The 16,981-nt window shown below is 48.8% G+C and overlaps 2 protein-coding genes across 5 annotated transcripts in view; both read right to left on the bottom strand.

Annotated features, from left to right (window-relative positions):
• LOC120924702 overlaps positions 1-3,627 on the bottom strand; it is a 60,476-nt gene extending 56,849 nt beyond the window's left edge. Inside the window, exons 1-2 of one of the 3 annotated variants that reach the window (XM_040335715.1) lie at positions 3,438-3,610; positions 83-400 (exon numbers count right to left, since the gene is read on the bottom strand). In XM_040335715.1, the coding sequence (XP_040191649.1) occupies positions 83-400; positions 3,438-3,477 (358 nt within the window). In that variant the 5' untranslated portion in view covers positions 3,478-3,610. Of the gene's footprint in view, positions 1-82; positions 401-3,437 lie in introns of all 3 variants that reach the window. The other 2 variants (XM_040335714.1, XM_040335716.1) reach the window with 2 other exon arrangements.
• Positions 3,628-9,825: 6,198 nt separating this feature from the next.
• The window catches only part of LOC120924701, a 51,479-nt gene continuing 44,323 nt past the window's right edge, over positions 9,826-16,981 (bottom strand). For both annotated transcript variants that reach the window (XM_040335712.1, XM_040335713.1), the window contains 3 exons: positions 16,846-16,877; positions 13,950-14,084; positions 9,826-10,013 (listed from right to left, as the gene is read on the bottom strand). In XM_040335712.1, the coding sequence (XP_040191646.1) occupies positions 9,966-10,013; positions 13,950-14,084; positions 16,846-16,877 (215 nt within the window). In that variant the 3' untranslated portion in view covers positions 9,826-9,965. The remainder of the gene's footprint in view (positions 10,014-13,949; positions 14,085-16,845; positions 16,878-16,981) is intronic.

Raw genomic sequence — 16,981 nt, 5'->3', positions numbered from 1 at the left:
TGGCAGCTTCCTTGGCTGAAAATGATAGGTGGGGTTTACTTCCACTTTTAGTAAAATCACCATCAGAAATAAAGAAACTTACCTGGAAGAGCGGAAAGGAGGGCCGATATGTAGATGCGCTTTAATAGGAAGAGCTTGTATACGTCACATCCCTGGAACGATGCGTCTGTCTCTCTCATACACGTCAGTTCGTAGTAGACTTCCCCCCAAGAATCGTCCACAATATTCAGATTTGTGATTATCGGGCAGAATAATCTTCCTCTCTTCTCCAACCGTACATAAATGTTCTTCCTATAATCTTCCAGAGGGATCCCGGGATCCTTGTCCTCCCAGCATAGGTAAGCGTAGTTAGTGCCAGTGTTCCAACATAACGGGATATTTTCGGATTCAAGGGAATCTCCTGGAGAGGGAGACGAGGGTGACATACGGTTACCATCCAAGCTAGATAGAACGCAGTGCGGCGGTTCCCGGGCCCTAGATTGACCTTCAACTATGTAGTACAAGGGCCCCGCCTGACTCCATACAAATTGTTTAGGTTTGACCTCCTATTATATGGTTTTGGTAAATCTAAGGGAAAGTTGTAGAAGAAAATTGTATAGTGTATGGCCAGTCTAAGGGCCAGATTCACAAATGAGATACGACGGCGTTTCTCCTGATACTCCGTCGTATCTCTGTTTCTATCTATGCGGCTGATTCATAGAATCAGGTTACGCATAGATAGCCCTAAGATCCGACAGGTGTAATTGTTTTACACTGTCGGATCTTAAGATGCAATACCGCGGCCGCCGCTGGGGGGAGTTCGAGTCGTAAACCAGCGTCGGGTATGCAAATTAGGAGTTACGGCGGATCCGCAACGGTTTTTCGCGTTCGCTACGTCGCCGCTAGTCTAGTTTTTCCCGTCGCAAAGTTACACTTTTTTTTTGGTGCCTTAACTTTAGTCAGCAAGTGTATTGCTGTCTAAAGTATGGCCGTCGTTCCCGCGTCGAAATTTAAAAATCAACGTCGTTTGCGTAACACGTCCGGGAATACGGAAGTACGCTACGCACGTCGCCGTTCAAAAAAAATGACGTCACGGCGCGCAAAGCACGGCGGGAGTTAGGAAACGGAGCATGCGCAGTAGGTCTGGCGCGGGAGTGCGCCTAATTTAAATGGCACACGCCCATTTGAATTGGCCCGCCTTGCGCCGGAGGCCGCGGGCGTAGTTTTCATCGCAAGTGCTTGGTGAATCAGGCACTTGCGATGAAAAATTGCGGCGGTGTAACTTATCTAGGATACGTTGCGCCGCCGCGATTCTACGTGAATCTGGCCCTTAGTCCGTAGGGTTCAATATTGAGTTGGCCCCCCCTTCGAAGCTATAAAAGCTTCAAGGCTGATGCTGTATATTTTAGTGGGGTGGGGGGCGGCAAACAAGACACTGAAAGACACCCCCCCCCCGGTTGGTCTGTTGCTTAGTGAAACCCCCCCCCCCCCCCCCCTTGTTGCTTACCTCCACACCAGCCCCACACTTACCCCAACCAGGTCACGGGCAACTTCGGCTCCTTCCTGTGTCTCCTCCTCGGCGTCAGCTTACTCCTTGGCCGCTTCACTCCTCCTTCCCTCAACAGCCAATACGATCGCTTCTCCTCTCAACCAATCAGGTCTTAAGGCCGCGTACACACGGTCAGTCCATCCGATGAGAATGGTCCGACGGACCGCTTTCATCGGTTCACGGTCTGATGTGCCTACACGCCATCGTTTCCAAAAACCGATCGAGTCAGAACGCGGTGACGTAAAACACACGACGTGCTGAAAAAAAAACGAAGTTCAACGCTTCCGAGCATGCGTCGACTTGATTCTGAGCATGCGCGGGTTTTGAACCGATGCTTTTGTGTACTAACCATCGGTTTTGACCTATCAGTCAGCCGTCCATCGGTTCGATTTTAAAGCAAGTTCTCTTTTTTTGGACCGAAGGACAACTGACCGATGGGCCGTACACACGGACGGTAATTTGGACCCGCTTCCTGATTGGCTGGGAAGAAAATCAGGAAGACCATATTGAATATTTATTTGTTGCTGTCACACAACTGAGTGGGCTCAGGGCACAGTACTTTGCGCCCCGAGCCCACTCTTTTTTGCAGCCAATTCCATCCTCTGGCTCTAATCATGTGCTTTAAAAAAAAAAAAGCAATGGAATCCATGCGTCCGGCGCCCCGCATGTAGATTATGGGGGTGGCACTTAATGGACAGGCCGCCCCTTCTGTCCACAAGGTTTAGGGGTGTGTCTATCAGGGGCAGATCCAGAGTTTAATCTCGGGAGGGGCACTGACAAAAAATTTGTGGGCAATTTGTCGGGGGAAATGGCTGTTGTTGGCGCTTCAATCATCCCGGCGCCATGGTTGTTATGGTGTCAGGAGAATTGAAACGCATTATTTCTATCATTACATTGTAATGATACCATAATGCAGAATCAGTGGGAGCCCCGAGTGTGTCACTTGCCACCGTCTCCTACCGCAAGATGCGGATTGTCGCTGCCAGTGGCCAGTGACAGTGTCCCTGTTGTCCTAGAGGGCAGAGGAGGAGATGGGATGGAAGGGGTAAAGGGACAGGAATTGGGGTGATCTGAGGGGTGAAGGTGCAGGAATTGGGGTGATCTGAGCGGTGAAGGTGCAGGAATTGGGGTGATCTGAGGGGTAAAGGGGCAGGAATTGGGGTGATCTGATGGGGTAAAGGGGCAGGAATTGGGGTGATCTGAGGAGTGAAGGTGCAGGAATTGGGGTGATCTGAGATGTGAAGGTGCAGGAATTGGGGTGATCTGAGGGGTGAAGGTGCAGGAATTGGGGTGATCTGAGGGGTGAAGGTGCAGGAATTGGGGGGATCTGAGGGGTGAAGGTGCAGGAATTGGGGTGATCTGAGGAGTGAAGGTGCAGGAATTGGGGTGACCTGAGGAGTGAAGGTGCAGGAATTGGGGTGATCTGAGGGGTGAAGGTGCAGGAATTGGGGTGATCTGAGGGGTGAATGTGCAGGAATTGGGGTGATCTGAGGGGTGAAGGTGTAGGAATTGGGATGATCTGAGGGGTGAAGGTGCAGGAATTGGGGTGATCTGAGGGGTGAAGGTGCAGGAATTGGGGTGATCTGAGGGGTGAATGTGCAGGAATTGGGGTGATCTGAGGGGTGAAGGTGCAGGAATTGGGGTGATCTGAGGGGTGAAGGTGCAGGAATTGGGGTGATCTGAGGTGTGAAGGTGCAGGAATTGGGGTGATCTGAGGGGTGAAGGTGCAGGAATTGGGGTGATCTGAGGGGTGAAGGTGCAGGAATTGGGGTGATCTGAGGGGTGAAGGTGCAGGAATTGGAATGACAGCCATGGGTGATGCAGCTTCAGAAACAAGTCAGCAATGGAAGGAATCTCCCATAATTCTGTCCTATCAGGTTCTCTTTATCTCATAATATTAGAGACTTACCGATCACACCCACAAGGACCAAGAAATAGAAGATGATCATGTCTGTCCTCCGGGAAGTCGGCCTGGCAGTGAATGGATGGAGGAACAGAGCTCAGATACGTGTGTGAGAAAGGAGCGAGCGCTCTGACAGTATATAGTATATGGTACAGGAAGGAACGTTGCCTAATATTCCAGGGCGAGGTGCCAACATCCTATCAGGCTTTTGTTACACAAACATTTTTACTGAACAGGATAATGTTCACTTTATTTGTCATAAAAGCCATCAGAGGAGGTGAAGTTCTATAAATATGGAGACCCGTGTACTGCCAATGCCAGGAGAGTGACCAGGAGGTCTATAGAAAGGCCAATGCCAGGAGAGTGACCTGGAGGTCTATAGAATGACCAATGCCAGGAGAGTGACCTGGAGGTCTATACAATGGCCAATGCCAGGAAAGTGACCAGGAAGTCTATAGAATGACCAATGCCAGGAGAGTGACCTGGAGGTCTATAGAATGACCAATGCCAGGAGAGTGACCTGGAGGTCTATAGAATGGCCAATGCCAGGAAAGTGACCAGGAGGTCTATAGAATGACCAATGCCAGAAGAGTGACCTGGAGGTCTATAGAATGACCAATGCCAGGAGAGTGACCTGGAGGTCTATAGAATGACCAATGCCAGGAAAGTGACCAGGAGGTCTATAGAATGAACAATGCCAGGAAAGTGACCTGGAGGTCTATAGAATGGCCAATGCCAGGAAAATGACCTGGAGGTCTATAGAATGACCAATGCCAGGAGAGTGGCCAGGGGGTCTATAGAATGGCCAATGCCCAAAGAGTGACTTGGAGGTCTATAGAAGTACCAATGCCAGGAGAGTGACCTGGAGGTCTATAGAATGACCAATGCCAGGAGAATAACCTGGAGGTCTATAGAAGGACCAATGCCATGAGAGTGACCTGGAGGTCTATAGAAGGACCAATGCCAGGAGAGTGACCTGGAGGTCTATAGAAGGACCAATGCCAGGAGAGTGACCTGGAGGTCTAATTTTTCCTCCGGTGGTAGGGAAGGCTGAGTTCCCTGGTGTGTATGAAATACCTACCAAGCCAAAGTCCTCAATGGCAGAAAGATTTGTAGGGATGCGTTACTGTTCTTGAAGAGCATTGCACCCAGAGGTGATCCATTGTGCATAACGCGATGGTCACTCTGTTGAGGTGGCTTTGGAGTCCTATGTGAGGGGCCGATATACAGAGTCCCACCTGTTCTGTCAGCTGGCCAATCCCTGGTGAGTTTGTTATCACTAGCTTTGACAAAACCAGGGGGCAATATTCTGGAATGGTCTTTCCTGTGCTTGGGAGGTTCCTGAGAGAAGGCTGGGTCTCTGGAATAGGGCCCCGAGGATGGAGCTCATGCCTGGAAAACTGTGTGCGAGGCCTGGGGCCATGTCGATAAGTGGAATGGAGAGCATTAGAACTTCCTGTTTTGTGCTCTAGAAGTAGCTGTTGGATGCTTCTGGATGCTGAGATCTACGTGGTGAATACTTGCTAAGGAGGTAAATACCCCCTGAGAGAGCTTTGGGTATTCCACCTCCTCCTTCTGTCCCACCAAGCTGAAGTAAAGCATTATAACTGCCTTCAATTGTGGACCTACTTTTCTGTATTGGGCAAGTAAGTATGACCAATCCTGAGGACCAAGAATGTCCAATGGGCAGTTCTTCTTGCATTCACAAGACTTATACAGGTAGAGGACCTATAGCGCTAAGAAAATCAGGCAGTGGCAGCTGGTGCTCCAAATTTTGGGTGGGGGGGGCACACAAACTGAAAAAAAACATCAATTACAGCCACTGTGCCCATCAAACGCAGCTACTGTGCCCATCAATTTCGGCCACTGTGCCATCAGACGCAGCCACTGTGCCATCAAACGCAGCCACTGTGCCCATCAAAAGCAGCTACTGTACCCATCAATTGCTGCCAGTGTGCCAATCAAATGCTGCTACTGTGCCCATCAATTGCTGCCAGTATGCCCATCAATTGCCACTACTGTGCCCATCAATTGCCGCTACTGTGCCCATCAATTGCTGTCAGTGTGCATCCCCCGCCCGCCCGGCACTTACCTGTCTCGGTGGGGCAGCGGGTCATGGCTCTGTCCTCCGCGCTCCTTCATGTCTTCTCCCCTCCTCTCTTCCCGTCCTCTGCTATGACTAGACGCCCGATAGGTGTCCAATCACAGCGCCTGTCGTTTCAGCCAATCAGGTGACAGACCCAAGCACCTGATTGGCTGAGAGGCGGTTCATTCGCTTTCATAACACAACGCTGAGAGAACTGCGAGCGCACAGCATGGCGCCCGCTGTTCGCTGTTTTCACCGACTGGCACAGTAGCAGCATTTGATGGGCACACTGGCAGAAATTGATGGCTCTAATCAGGTGCTACCAAAAAATACCCCGCCGCTGTAATTCAGGTGCCCGAAAAGGGGCCGGCACCTGTTCAGAGGGTGTCAGCGGCGACTATAGATAGATTCATGCAACGCATGAATCTATCTATGGGGATGAGGGGTGGCGCCCGTGCGCCCCTTATGGACGCGCCGCCAATGAAATCAGGTATGATCTGTTCTAAAGACCAAGAATGTTATCCCAGGTCTGTCTCCCCCCACACTCCCTTATGGGCCAATCCCCTTCTTCCCCACCTGTACAAGATTCCTGATCCTGCGTTATGGGCGAAAAAAGGTATCCTTACCCTCCGGCATGTGACATTCCAGGAACTAAGACGGACTTACCACCTTCCCCTCTCCTTCCAGTTCCGGTACTGGCAGCTCAGACATACCCTCGCCTCACAATTCCCGAGCCCGGTGACCCTCAAATCTGACTCCATTGAGCGTCTGCTGATTTCGAGTGTGAAGCCCTCTTTCTTCACTTTACCTCCGATTTACGGTGGCTCATGACGTGGACACGACCGGGGGCCTGAGTAAGTGGAGCGCGGACATCCTTGACCTTGATGAGGAGGTGTGGGAGGATTGTGTCTCCTCCTATATCCCCTCCATGATAGCCTCCCGAGACCGTTTTATCCAACTGAAATTTTTGCATAGAGCATACTACACACCGCAGAGGTTGGCGGGGATTTATCCCTCTAGGAGCCCGCTCTGTACCCGTTGTCTACTTGACACTGGGACATTCTTCCACATGGTATGGTCCTGTTCTAAGCTGCGCACGTTTTGGAGGGAGGTGGCTGACACTCTGTCTGATCTATGTGGAGTAGACCTGGCCATGGATCCTCGCATATTCCTACTTAGCTATCTGGGTGAGATTGAGGGTGATAGATATGTCAAGCTTTGTATCACTTTTGCTTTATTTTACGCCAGGAGGGAGATCCTCCTTCGTTGGAGAGGCCCGGAGCTTCCTACGGCATCCTCGTGGCGATCGGCGATTGATAAGGTTTTGCCGCTTTACAGGATTACGTACGAAAGCAGAAATTGTCCGACAAAGTTCGACAAGATATGGTCCAGCAGGGTCGATGCCTCTGGCTAGGTGCCCCCCCCCCCCCTTTGGTCTTATGGTTCTATTGGTTTAGGTTCTGCTCACCCATCCGTATCACTTTATGGCCCTTACATCGTACTTACCTTGATTTTTGTAACCAATTTATAAATGCAATCTGTGATTGAATGTAAACATTTACCTTTCGACTGTCATTGTTTTCTGTTACTTGTCAGTATGTCAATAAAAAGAAAAACTTTTACTGTGAACAAAAAAAAAGACCAAGAATGTCCACTGGGCATCCACAAGGCCCCTATAGTTTAAGGCATTATAATGCTAAGAACATCAGGAGGACACTCCCTGTAAAGCTCCCACCTAGCGGAGGCTCAACCTCCCCCATTAATTATTAATGTGGCACTACCTCTGTAGGAGCTGCTGGTTTAAATTTTGGCTTTGCATGTTACCTCACTCTTCATTGTCTAGAGGATGAAATGAGGGTCTCATGCCGCGTACACACGATCATTTTTCGGCATGAAAAAAACTAAGTTTTTTTCGATGTCCGCCGGTGTCCCTCGATCGTGCGTCACGGAGTGGCAGAACGGGCGGATGCCTGTGTAAAAAAGGCATTTCCCTGTTCTGCCTAGTGACAGGACAGTGATCATCTGCTCCCTCTTATCGGGAGCAGCGATCAGTGATGTGTCACAGTAAGCCACGCCCCCTAACAGTTAGAATCACTCCCTAGGACACACTTAACCCCCCTCCTCGCCCCCTAGTGGTTAACCCCCTTCATTGCCAGTCACATTTACACAGTAATCAGTGCATTTTTATAGCACTGATCGCTGTATGAATGTGAATGGTCCCAAAATAGTGTCAAAAGTGGCCGACTTGTCCGCCATAATGTCGCAGTCATGATAAAAATCGCAGATCGCCTACATTACTAGTAAAACAAAAATTATTAATAAAAATTCCATAAAACTATCCCCTATTTTGTAGACGCTATGGGGCAGATTCTCATAGGAGATACGCCTTCGTATCTCTGAGTCTGAGGCGTCGTATCTTGGCGCCTGATTCAAAGAATCAGATACGCCAAAATTTCTCTAAGATACGACCAGCGTAAGTCTCCTACACCGTCGTATCTTAACTGCATATTTATGCTGGCCGCTAGGGGCGTGTACGCTGATTTACGCCTAGAAATATGTAAATCAGCTAAATACGCCTATTCACGTACGTACGCCCGGCCGACGCAGTACAGATACGCCGTTTACGTTAGGCTTTTTCCGGCGTAACGTTACCCCTGCTCTATGAGGCGTATATGAGGCGTACCAATGTTAGGTATGGACGTCGGAACAGCGTCGAATTTTTCACGTTTTACGTCGTTTGCGTAAGTCGTTCGCGAATAGGGCTGGGCGTCATTTACGTTCACGTCGACAGCATTGGCTTTTTGCGGGTTAATTTGGAGCATGCTCACTGGGATACTTTCACGGACGGCGCATGCGCCGTTCGTAAAAAGCGTCATTTACGTGGGGTCACAATAAATTAACATAACACACGCCCACATCTTCCACATTTGAAATAGGCGGGCTTACGCCGGCCTATTTACGCTACTTTGCTTTGAGAATACAGCACTTGCCTGTCAAAGTTACGGAGGCGTAACGTAAATAGGATACGTTACGCCCGCACAAAGATGCGCGCTCCTACGTGAATCCGGGCCTATAACTTTTACGCAAACCGATCAATAAACGCTTATTGCAAAAAAATTACCAAAAATATGTAGAAGAATACGTATCGGCCTAAACTGAGAAACATTTTTTTTTTATAGATTTTTTGGGGATATTTATTATAACAAAATTATAAAAAATATTGCTTTTTTTTTCAAAATTGTTTTTTTGTTTGTAGTGTGTCATGGACATGCAAAAATGTCTGGCAGCTTACCTTCACCTCATGTGTCCATTAGAGGCCTGACTCTCTTTCTGGCTGCCTTTTATCACCTCCCCTCCCTGTATGGCTCCACCCCAGGCCATCACAGGAAGTCTATATTAACTAGTGCACTGCAGGTCTGCTTTGCTATTCAACTTTGTTTGTTAGCTTGTGTTCCTGTCTGCCGTGTGCTACATTAACCTTTCTGTGTACCGATTTTGGCTCGTCTCTGACTACTCCTGTTTGCCTGTGAACCTGACCTTTGTCCTGTCCCTTGGATACCCTCGTCTGCCTGTTGCCCCGCCCTCGCTTACCCATCACTATCCCTTGTGTCCTCAGTGGCTGCTTCCCCTCTCTCCCTACGGAGCGTGACCTGGGGGACCCCAGGGGCCGCGACCTGGGTTCAGTTGCAGCGAAGGCCATCCTCACCACTTGAGGCTCTGGTGAACACCTGCTGGACCTTAGAATCTGCGCCCTGGGGAATCTTGGACTCACGTTTCCTGTCCATCCGCAGCAGTCTGCTACTGGGTTCACTACCTTGCGGTGCACCCCTGTCTCCAACGGGGTGCATTTGTCAGGTGACCTGACATAGTGCAAAAAATAAAAACCGCAGAGGTGATCAAATACCACCAAAAGAAAGGTCTATTTGTGGGAAAAAAAGGACGTCAATTTTGTTTGGGAGCCACATCACATGACCGTGCAATTGTCAGTTAAAGCGACGCAGTGCCGAATCGCAAAAAGTGGCCCCGGTCTTTTGCCAGCCAAATGGTCCGGGGCTTAAGTGGTTAAATATGATTGGTGATTTTTTTATTTATCCTCAGGATCCCATCTAGGCCATGAAGTGATGGTCCAGCAAGGTGCTTGAGTAGAACATCAAATACCGGTATATCAGAGGCAAAGAAATTCACTGACGGCCATCTTTCAGCACTGCTGTGGATGTGGCATTTGTCAGATTTAGCAGGACTTTATGGTATTTTCAATAGACTTGTGTTAAAAATAGAAAAAGGTAACAAAAAAGAGCCAAAGTTTAAAAAAAAAAGAAATCTTTATTCTAAATAAAACAAACTCTTCTACTTTCTTCTCCGCACTGCCATCACTGCTAGACTGGTAATTGGAGGAGGCTGCTGTATTGTCCATTGGATGGAGGCTGACCTTGTGACCCCAACTGCTGCTACTGAGAAGGTACGTAGAGAGGATTGTGCCGGTCCTCAGCCGAATTCTAAAAGGAAAAAAAGACAACCAGTGTCATTCGGTACATGCCTTTATATAGTCAGTTATCCTGCATCACCCACTGCCTAGGAAGAGATACATAGATGATTATCTAATAGTGATGTTTTAAGTCTAGGCCTTAGACTATACTCTCACACTCTATTATCCTGAATGTGGTCGGCTATTCTATACAGATCACCATCAGATCATTATTGATATATCTCTTTCTCTATACACAATCTATTACCCCAGATCACACTACCCAGACTATAGACATTACTATCAGATAATCATCAATATACCGTATCTCTTCCTCTATACACTATAGATGTCACTATCAGATAATCATCAATATATCTCTTTTCCTATGCACTTCTTTGTCTGCATCACATTCCCTAAGCTGTACATACAATATATTGTCAAAAGTATTGGGACGCCTGCCTTCACACGCACAAGAAATTTAATGGCATCCCAGTCCGTATGGTTCAATATTGAGCTGGCCCACACTTTGCAGCTATAACAGCTTCACCTCTTCTGGGAAGGCCGTCGACAAGGTTTAGGAGGGTGTCTATGGGAATGTTTGACCATTCTTCCAGAAGCACATTTGTGAGGTCAGGCACTGATGTTGTATGAGAAGGCCTGGCTCGCAATCTCCGCTCTAATTCATCCCAAAGAAGTTCTATGGGTTTGAGGTCAGGACTTTGTGCAGGACAGTCAAGTTCCTCCACCCCAAACCTGATCATCCATGTCTTTATGGACCTTGCTTTCTGCACTGGTCCAAATAATGTGGTGGAGGGGGGGATTATGGTGTTGGGTTGTTTTTCAGGGGTTGGGCTTGTCCCCTTTGTTCCAGTGAAGGGAACTCTTAAGGCGTCAGCATACCGAGACATTTTGGATAATTTCATGCTCCCAACTTTGTGGGAACAGTTTGGGATGGCCCCTCCCTGTTCCAACATGACTGCGCACCAGTGCACAAAGCAAGGTCCATAAAGACATGGATGAGCGAGTTTGGGGTGGAGAAACTTGACTGGCCTGCACAGAGTCCTAACCTCAACACGATAGAACACCTTTGGGATGAATTAGAGTGTCCAACATCAGTGCCTGACCTCACAAATGCGGTGGGGGCTGGTAAGAGCGGCGGAAGGAGGTGGGAGAGGGAGATGTCCCCACTCGCTCCTCCGGTATAACAGCCGAGTGGCTTTTAGCCGCACCGTTTGTTATCCTTGGAGAGCCAACCGCCCGCTCTAAAAAACGGTACCGGGATGATGCCTGCAGCTGCATATCATCCCAGTATAACCCCCTAAAGCCGAGGCCGCATATGTGTGTATGCTTGGCGCTAAGGGGTTAAACCAGGGGTGTCAAACTCAATTTCATTGAGGGCTGCATCAGCATTATTGGTTTCCTCAAATGGCCAGTTGTATCTGTAAGACTAGATGTCCAGAACATCCCATCGCCCCCTTACATCAGATGTCAAGAGACCCCCACAATCAGAAGTCAAGAGCCCCCATATTCCTTTACATCACAATGCACCCACTTACCTTATGTAGCTGTGAGAAGAAGCTGGGAGTGGAGTTGGGAAGCAAAAAGTGCAGGGTCTGGTGGAGGACCAGAGGAGGGCTGGAATCAACTGCCAGAGTCTGCTGAATGCTGAGATCAGGGGAGGCGGAGATGAGGGGATGCTGCAGCTGCAGGGAGAGGCACAGGATACATAGGAGGAGTTCTGTCTTCCTCTCTACTGCCAACTGCTGTGGTGGGGTAGTGGGGCAGAGGTGAGCCTCTCTAGAGCTGAATAGAGAAGCGCAGGACCTGGCAAAGGAGTTTGGTCCTCCTCTCTGCTGCTGACTGCGGAGACAGGGTGTGGGCGAAGACGAGAGGGGTCCTGCAGCTGCAGGAGAGGAGCAGGGGCCACATGAAATTACCTGGCAGGCCAGCTTTGGCCCACGGGCCTTGTGCTTGACACAAGACTCTAGAGTCTAGACTATAAAGGTCACTATCAGATAATCATTGGGATTTGTCTTCCTTTACACCAGTGGTTCTCAACCTTTCTAGTGCCGTGACCCCTTGATAAAATTTCCAAAGTTGTGGGGACCCCTAACAGTAAAATAATTTCGTCGCGTGTGTTGTCAGCACCCAAGGCAAGACAAGTAATTTGCACCCCTAACCCACGGACATTTAGCACTCCCTGAGTCCCTTCCACTCGTACAGTATTAAAACCACTTATGGTACATTTTACATATAGGCCAGCAGGGGGAACCATCTGTCACATGATGCGCCTATGGTGCCCATTTCTTTTACTGGCAAGATTGCCAGTACTTCCACGGCCTATTCCCTGACACTAACACAGCTGAGACATGAAGTAGCTCAGGTCAGCTGAGTTTTTCAGGGTTATGAGTAAGCACAATGTAACTGTGTGAAACGCGTCAACCATACCTGCTACTATCCTGTGTTGTTTGTTTTTCACTTTTATGGAAAGATCCAATAAAAAGGACTTTCGTGTGCAGCCAATCCCTTTCTCATATGCATCTTCACGGCAGGTGAGCCAAGGCATGCACCCGTAGGAGAAGTCCTCATCATTGACTCTCACCTCACCTGGATTCACTCACCTGAAGAGGCGTACCTCTTGTCTCTATTGCCTATAGTCTATACAGATCACTGTCAGATAATTATCAATATCTCTCTTTCTCTATCCACTTAAGCCCCAGACCATTATGCAGGTTAAGGACCTTGCCCTTTTTTGCGATTCGGCACTGCATCGCTTTAACTGACAATTGCGCGGTCATGCGACTTGGCTCACAAACAAAATTGGCGTTCTTTTTTTCCCACAAATAGAGATTTCTTTTGGTGGTATTTGATCACCTCTGCGATTTTTATTTTTTGCGCTATAATCAAAAATAGAGCGACAATTTTGAAAAAAAAAATCAATATTTTTTACTTTTTGCTATAATAAATATCCCCCAAAAATATATAAAAAAAATTTTTTTCCATCAGTTTAGGCCGATACATATTCTTCTACATATTTTTGGTTAAAAAAACGCAATAAGTGTTTATTGATTGGTTTGCGCAAAATGTATAGCGTCTACAAAATAGGGGATAGTTTTATTGCATTTTTATTAATTTTTTTTTACTACTAATGGCGGCGATCAGCGTTTTTTTTGGTGACTGCGACATTATGGTGGACACATTGGACAATTTTGACACATTTTTGGGACCATTGTCATTTTCACAGCAAAAAGTGCTATAAAAATGCACTGTTTACTGTGAGAATTACAATTGCAGTTTAGGAGTTAACCACTAGGGGGCACTGTAGGGGTTAAGTGTGACCTCATATGTGTTTCTAATTGTAGGGGGGCTGGGCTGGATGTGTGACGTCATTGATCGTATTTCCCTATATCAGGGAACAGACAATCAATGACACTGCCACAGTGAAGAACAGCGAAGGTGTGTTTACCCCCGTTCTTCAGCTCTGGTGACAGAGCGGGGCACTGGCGGCGTTCGGGTCCGTGGGTCCTGTGGGCGAGGTCACGGAGCTTAGGACCCCGCTGCTGGGCTTAAAGAGACATGTACAGGTACGTGATTGTGCCCAGCCGTGCGATTCTGCCGAAGTATATCGGCGTGAAGGGGTCCTGAAGTGGCTGCACACGCCATTATTGTGGATTAAACTGCCCGTAGTCTATACAGATCACTATCAGATAATCATCAATATATCTCTTCCTCTATACACTCCATTATTGTGGAATAAACTGCCCGTAGTCTATACAGATCACTATCAGATAATCATCTTCCTCTACACACTTCATTATTGTGGAATAAACTGTCTAGACTGTAGACAGAAAGATTAGAAGATTAGGTATTTTGTAACCAGAGTACCAAAAGAACTTCATCTTTTTACATTTGATGTATCCCTAGAAATCACACTTTACTCCATTGTCCCGGACTTGTAGGTCACCTGCGGTGTGTCTGCTATTTCCTGATAGATGTGACCGGTTGGATTGTACACGGGAGGAAGTACTGGGTTCCCTGAATTTGTGGCTTCAGCATTCACTGTGACCCCCTTCTTCTCACAGTCTCCCTCCTGTAATTTCTGTAAAATAGAAGGCAGCGGCATTAGAAATCAGGGAAAGGCATCGGAAGACTAGATTTTAATACTACTTTTTCAAAACATTCCAAATTTTTTGAAACAATGTTTCATTTTATATCCTGTTTTTACTATCTGTATGCAATCTTTATATTACAAACAGGGCTGATATCAGGGGGGTATAGACAATACACTTGTAAGGGGCCCGAGCATCCCAAGGGGCCCGGCTGGGCCAGCACCCCCATACAGCAGCATAATGAATGAAACTGTTAGCACAGCAGCAGCCCCTTGCCCGCACAGGGCGCCAGCAATCGAGAATGACACAAACACAAGTCGCCGCCAGATTCCTCCTTCCCGTGTTCCCCCCTTCCCGAAGGTGATCCAGCACTCGCTCTGCTGCCTTGCCTGCTGAGGCGGAGCTTGCCACTGCTAGGGTACTGTAGGGGGGCGGGGCTGGACGTGTGATGTCATTGATCGTCTGGTTACTAGTATTGTGGTTGGGCGGATCGGGACTCGGGGAGGGGATGTGGTCAGCCTCGTCAGTGGTGGGACTGGACCCAGCCCTCTCAGGTGCATGCAGATGCGAGAGGCCGACATGGAGCGTAAGTCACCCGTGTGTAGTGGCATGCTGCTGTGCTGTAGATTGGGGTGGACCAGTGAAAACAGATGAGGATGATTTTGGGTGGGGATGAGAGTTACATTGTGGAGAGGCTCTTCACAATGTAACTCTCATCCCCACCCAGAATCATCCTCATCCATTTTCACAATGTAACTCCATCATCCTCACCCCCACCCATCATCATCCATCCCTCTCCACAATGTATCCCCACTCAGAATTATCTGTATCCCTTTCCACTATGTATCCCTACCCAGAATCATCCATCCCTCTCCACAATGTATCCCCATCCCCACCCAGAATCATCCATCCCGCTCCACTATTTATCCCCATCCCCACCCAGAATCATCCTCATCCATTTTCACAATGTAACTCCATTATCCTCACCTCACCTCATCCTCACTCCCATCCATCATCATCCATCCCTCTCCACAATGTATCCTCACTCAGAATTATCTGTATCCCTTTCCACTATGTATCACCATCCCCACCCAGAATCATCCATCCCTCTTCACTATGTATCCCCATCCCCACCTAGAATCATCCATCCCTCTCCACTATGTATCCCCATCCCCACCTATCATCATCCATCCTCTCCACAATGTATCCCCATCCCCGCCCATCATCATCCATCCCTCTCCACAATGTATCCCCATCCACACCCATCATCATCCATCCCTCTCCACAATGTATCCCCATCCCCACCTAGAATCATCCATCCCTCTCCACTATGTATCCCCATCCCCACCTATCATCATCCATCCTCTCCACAATGTATCCCCATCCCCGCCCATCATCATCCATCCCTCTCCACAATGTATCCCCATCCCCGCCCATCATCATCCAGGGCTGGACTGGGACAAAAATTTGGCCCTGGACTTCATCCAGACTGGCCCACTTTGACAGGTCTCTCCCATGGCGGCCGGACAACTCCTGCACCCCCCCCCCCCTCAGCCACCCAAGCCCCCTCTCCCCCTTCACTAGCCATTCTACTTTATTAGAGTAGAACGGCTGGTACTGGTACTCTTATAGGCTGTACCAGTGGGGAAGCTAGACATTATTTCACCCGGGGCAAAGAATCAGTTTGGTGCCCCCCCCTTATGGGACAAGATTAGGCAGAAGTGAGAAACTCACCCAGGCCATAGCTGTTGAGTCAGCTGTCTGTTCCCTCCCCCATGCTCCTCTGTTGTCCCCCCTGCTCCTCCCACTGCTTCTCTGCTCCCCCCCAGTTGAGCGCTGCGGGGAGGGAGAGGAGGTGAGCGCTGCGGGAAGGGAGAAACAAAGGAGCGGAGGGGGGCGGCGGTCTGCTGTCACTGAAGCCAGCCCACTGAGGCATCGGCCCACCGGGAAACTCCCTGTAGTCCCAATGGCCAGTCCATCCCTGTCATCATCCATCCCTCTCCACAATGTATCCCCATCCCCACCAAGAATTATCCGCATCTCTCTCCATGAGAGGGGTGCACAGATAATTCTGGGTGGGGATACATTGTGGAGAGGGATGGATGATGATGGGCGGGGATGGGAATACATTGTGGAGAGGGATGGATGATTCTGGACGGGGATGGGGATACATTGTGGAGAGGGATGGATGATGATGTACGGGGGATGGGGATACATTGTGGAGAGGGATGGATGATGATGGACGGGGATGGGGATACATTGTGGAGAGGGATGGATGATGATGGACGGGGATGGGGATACATTGTGGAGAGGGATGGATGATGATGGGCGGGGATGGGAATACATTGTGGGAAGGGATGGATGATTCTGGACGGGGATGGGGATACATTGTGGAGAGGGTGGATGATGATGGACGGGGATACATTGTGAATGATTCTGGGCAGGGATGGGGGCACATTGTGGGAAGGGATGGATGATTCTGGACGGGGATGGGGATACATTGGGATAAGAGTGTTAAAATAAAAGTGGGTGCACCGAAAGACTGGGGATGGATATTGGGTGAATTTGGTGGGACGACCAGTGAGAGGGCCCTGGGGAATGTTGGTGGTCAAGCCCTGGTGGCCCCATGACAAACGATGTCTAAGGGGCCCCAAAATGTCTGGTGGTTGCCCTGATTACAAATAAAGAGCCCATGATACAGAATCCATCTCACGGTACGGATTTTCGAAGAAGCGGCAACATTTTCCTTACCTGAGCACTGGCGCCCCCTGCCTTCGAGGTACCTGGGAAAACATTCAGACAATGGAGCCGTTAATATATAATTGAAGAAAACACTAAAACAACAACACGTGTTCCGAAATATTCATTAGAGGAAATTGCAGAGTGA

The sequence above is a fragment of the Rana temporaria genome, chromosome 1, assembly GCF_905171775.1.
Source record: "Rana temporaria chromosome 1, aRanTem1.1, whole genome shotgun sequence".
Classification (NCBI taxonomy): domain Eukaryota; kingdom Metazoa; phylum Chordata; class Amphibia; order Anura; family Ranidae; genus Rana; species Rana temporaria.
Note: the sequence above shows the minus strand (reverse complement) of the source record. Positions and strands in the feature narration are given on the sequence as shown.